The sequence below is a fragment of the Cololabis saira genome, chromosome 24 (genome assembly GCF_033807715.1).
Source record: "Cololabis saira isolate AMF1-May2022 chromosome 24, fColSai1.1, whole genome shotgun sequence".
NCBI lineage: Eukaryota > Metazoa > Chordata > Actinopteri > Beloniformes > Belonidae > Cololabis > Cololabis saira.
Window position 1 is genome coordinate 21,089,191 of NC_084610.1, and position 3,294 is coordinate 21,092,484.

The 3,294-nt window shown below is 43.7% G+C and overlaps 1 protein-coding gene across 1 annotated transcript in view; it reads right to left on the bottom strand.

Moving 5' to 3' along the window:
• The window catches only part of LOC133425257 (inhibin beta B chain-like), a 10,712-nt gene extending 7,418 nt beyond the window's left edge, over positions 1 to 3,294 (bottom strand). The window contains exon 1 of the mRNA XM_061716006.1: positions 2,771 to 3,294. Coding sequence (XP_061571990.1) covers positions 2,771 to 3,167 — 397 coding nt within the window. The 5' untranslated portion in view covers positions 3,168 to 3,294. The remainder of the gene's footprint in view (positions 1 to 2,770) is intronic.

Genomic DNA, 3,294 nt, shown 5'->3' on the forward strand with positions numbered 1-3,294 from the left:
AGCATTTAGTATCTTTTAGAGCAGTGATTTGTTGGAGTTGAATTGGTATTTTTTATTATCGTCATTTTTATCGTTATCGGGATAAATGCCAGAAATTATCGTGATACATTTTTTAGTCCATACCACCCATCCCTACTTTGTTGTACATGATCTTTGTTATTCCGTCACAGTTGTTGATGGGAGTGGAGCTCAGGTAGAGATCAGGTAGAGATCAGGTAGAGATCAGGTAGAGATCCTAACCCCCGGCTGGGCCGGGAACGCCTCAGCATCCCAGGAATTTAGTTTGTGATGTTGCTTTTCCACATCCGTGCTGAGAGAAGATCAAGTCCTGCAGGACAGGTTGCTGCTTGGACGCTTCCCAGAGACGCCCGCGGTGTTTAACACGAAGAAGACAAAGGTGACACGAGATCGTCCTTTTAAAGTGTCCAGGAGTTACGAGCACAAACTCCCTGAGCAAGGGCTGATGGGAGTTTGTGTGAACGTGCAGGTCATGTGACCGACTTACGCTGAACCACGAACACAAAAGCAGTAGGTTTATGGAAAAGGGGAGCGAGACGGAAACGTGACATCACTGCCCCACAATCCCACGTCTGACATCATTATATTATAATTGATTAACTTCCCTCTGGGGGTTAATAGAGTATTTTAAACTGAATGATGCTCCTGTTTGAAGTGAATCTGGTCTAATGGGCGGGACTGACCTGCTACTGAGTCAAGAATCAGCAGATGCTCTTAAAGTGAAAACATGAAAACTGGATTCATGACAGGAGATAAAAAGGTGAGAACCTTCTACCGTAAATTACATACGGAAAAGAATGGTTTAGTATAAAGGCTGGAGAAGCAGCTCAAACAATCCTCTAAAATACTTTAATAACTAAAAACAGCACAGAGATATCGACCTAACTTTCAAAGGAGGAACTAATCGCTCACCATCATTCAGAATACAAGACAATATGTGATAATATATCACTTTTGTTCTTGATTATACTGTTTTTATGATTTTTAGGAGCCAAAGATTGAAATGGTATTAATGGTTCAGCCTCACAGAGAAGCTGAAGGGTCATACAAGCGAAACGCTGCCAATTCCCTGCATCAAATGTGACAAAACAAAAAAGTCCTGAACTGAAGAGAAAAATATGTTTTTCACTGTTGAAAAAATGCACAAAGCCATTAAAAAAAACGGGAAAAAAATAATTAAAGTCACATTTAATGGCCTGAGGGGCTTGCCATACACTAGTACGGTCTTACAATAACAGACGCTGCAAACGCATGAATGAAAAACACGCACCGATCAGTTTTCTGCAGTTTTTCCTCCAACATCCAGAAAACCAGAACCCTGGACCGGATCTAAGACCAGATCTAACCGGTCCAGTATATCAGAACAAGAAGAAGACGGAGGGATGAAGAGTCGGAAGATGCGGGATTTAGAGTTTAACCGTTTTCTGTCCAGTTCTGGTTCTGGATTAAAGCGGCTGCGTTTTCTGATCTTTTCTGTCTAAACAGATAAATCTTGAGAACAAACGTCCAGATTTTCTCCAGACATAAAACTCAGCCGGGTGTTTTTATCACCAAAAGCTTTTTTTCAAGTTTACTCCGTTTCGGAGATTTTCTAAAATTATTATTGTGATTTAAAGTTCCTTTTTTTGGTTACTTTGAAACTTTCATTCATTCATTTTTGTGGTTTAAATATTTATAAATTCAAATTTTTGTGTTATTTTTGTAAAAATATGAGTTCTGAGCGTCTTTTACAAACACATCTCAGTTTCTGAAAACTTTCTCACAGTTTTACGACTTTATGACACTTATTTCTCACATTTTGCGTTTATTGTGTCAGAAACGATTTTTTTTGTTGCAAATACGAAATGTTTGATACAGGGTTCCTACACATTTTTCAAGGTCAAATTCAAGCACTTTTCAAGGGTCAATTTCAAAATCTTCAAGCACCATATCGCTGGAGTAAAATATCTCAAATTATTTTTTCCGCTTTTTATCACAGTTAGGCCTACATTGTATCGTGCTGTAAACTTCATCTCACTGATTTGATTTCTCCTTGTAATAACTAAACTATACAGTCTGATCCAAATTTTGTGAAAGACACAGAGTTCTAATTTCAAGCACTTAAACTAAAATTCAAGCACTTTTCAGGGAACCCTGTTGATATTTTCTCACAAATCAGTTTCATCCCGGTGTTGTGCCAAAAAGTGATTGCCTGCCAGAATCTGATTTCTCCCCTGAAAATGGGTCTTTTTACCTGCCAAAAATTGATTGAAGGCCAAATACAATTAATGAAAAGTTGTTTCTGCCTAAATATGACTTGATCTCAATCTTGAGCTTCATAATATAAACACTAGAGCTCACATGATTGCTTTTAACTCTTTTAAAGGACCATTACAACACTAAATAGGCATTTTCACCTGCCAAAAATTGATTGAAGGCCAATTACAGTTAATGAAAAGTTGTTTCTGCCTAAATAAGATTTGATCTCATTCTTGAGCTTCATAATCTGAAAATCTGACTTTTTTAGCGCTGTCGTTCAACGGGCTGTTGTGCGCGCTCCCGCGGCCAGAAATCAGAAGAAATCAGATTCTGGCAGGAAATCACTTTTTGGAGCAGTTTGGGACTTTTATGAAGTCAGAATTGTGTTTAGATGAGTCTAACTCGCTTTATTTAACTGGATTTTCTCAGATCGGGTTCCGTCCTGGGGGGGTTTTACTGGGGGGTCCAGAACCAGAACCAGATCCAGCTCTATGATTCTCCAGCTCAGGTTCACCTTTCTCGGCGAAGCTGATGATCTCGGAGCTGTCCTCCAGGACCTGGTCCCTCAGTGCGTGTCCGTCCAGGTGCGGGATGTCCAGCCCTCCGTCGTCCCGCAGCCTCCCTGCGTGCAGCTTGCGCAGCGCCGTTACCATGGCAGCGCGGGGCAGCGGGTGCGTGATGTTGGGCCGCTGCCGCAGCTGCAGCCGGTGCAGGATGTGCCGCTTCACGGCCTCCAGCAGCTCCCCGTCCCCGTCCTCCACCGGGGGCAGGGCGCAGGACGCGCAGGTGTCCCGGGAGGACGCAGGGGCGGCGGGTGCAGGGGCGCGCCCGGGCAGGACGCAGGCCGCCGGCAGGGCCAGCAGGGCCAGCAGGGGGGGGCAGATCAGCAGCAGGGGGGGGCAGATCCTCATTTGTGATTGTCAGAGTAAGAAGTGTGAGAGAAAGAAGCTGAGAAAGAAGCAGTTACATCCTCGGGAAACCTTCAGGGGGGGGGTCCGGGTCCGCCGGGGAGCGCGCCGGGGAGCGCGTCCATGCTGG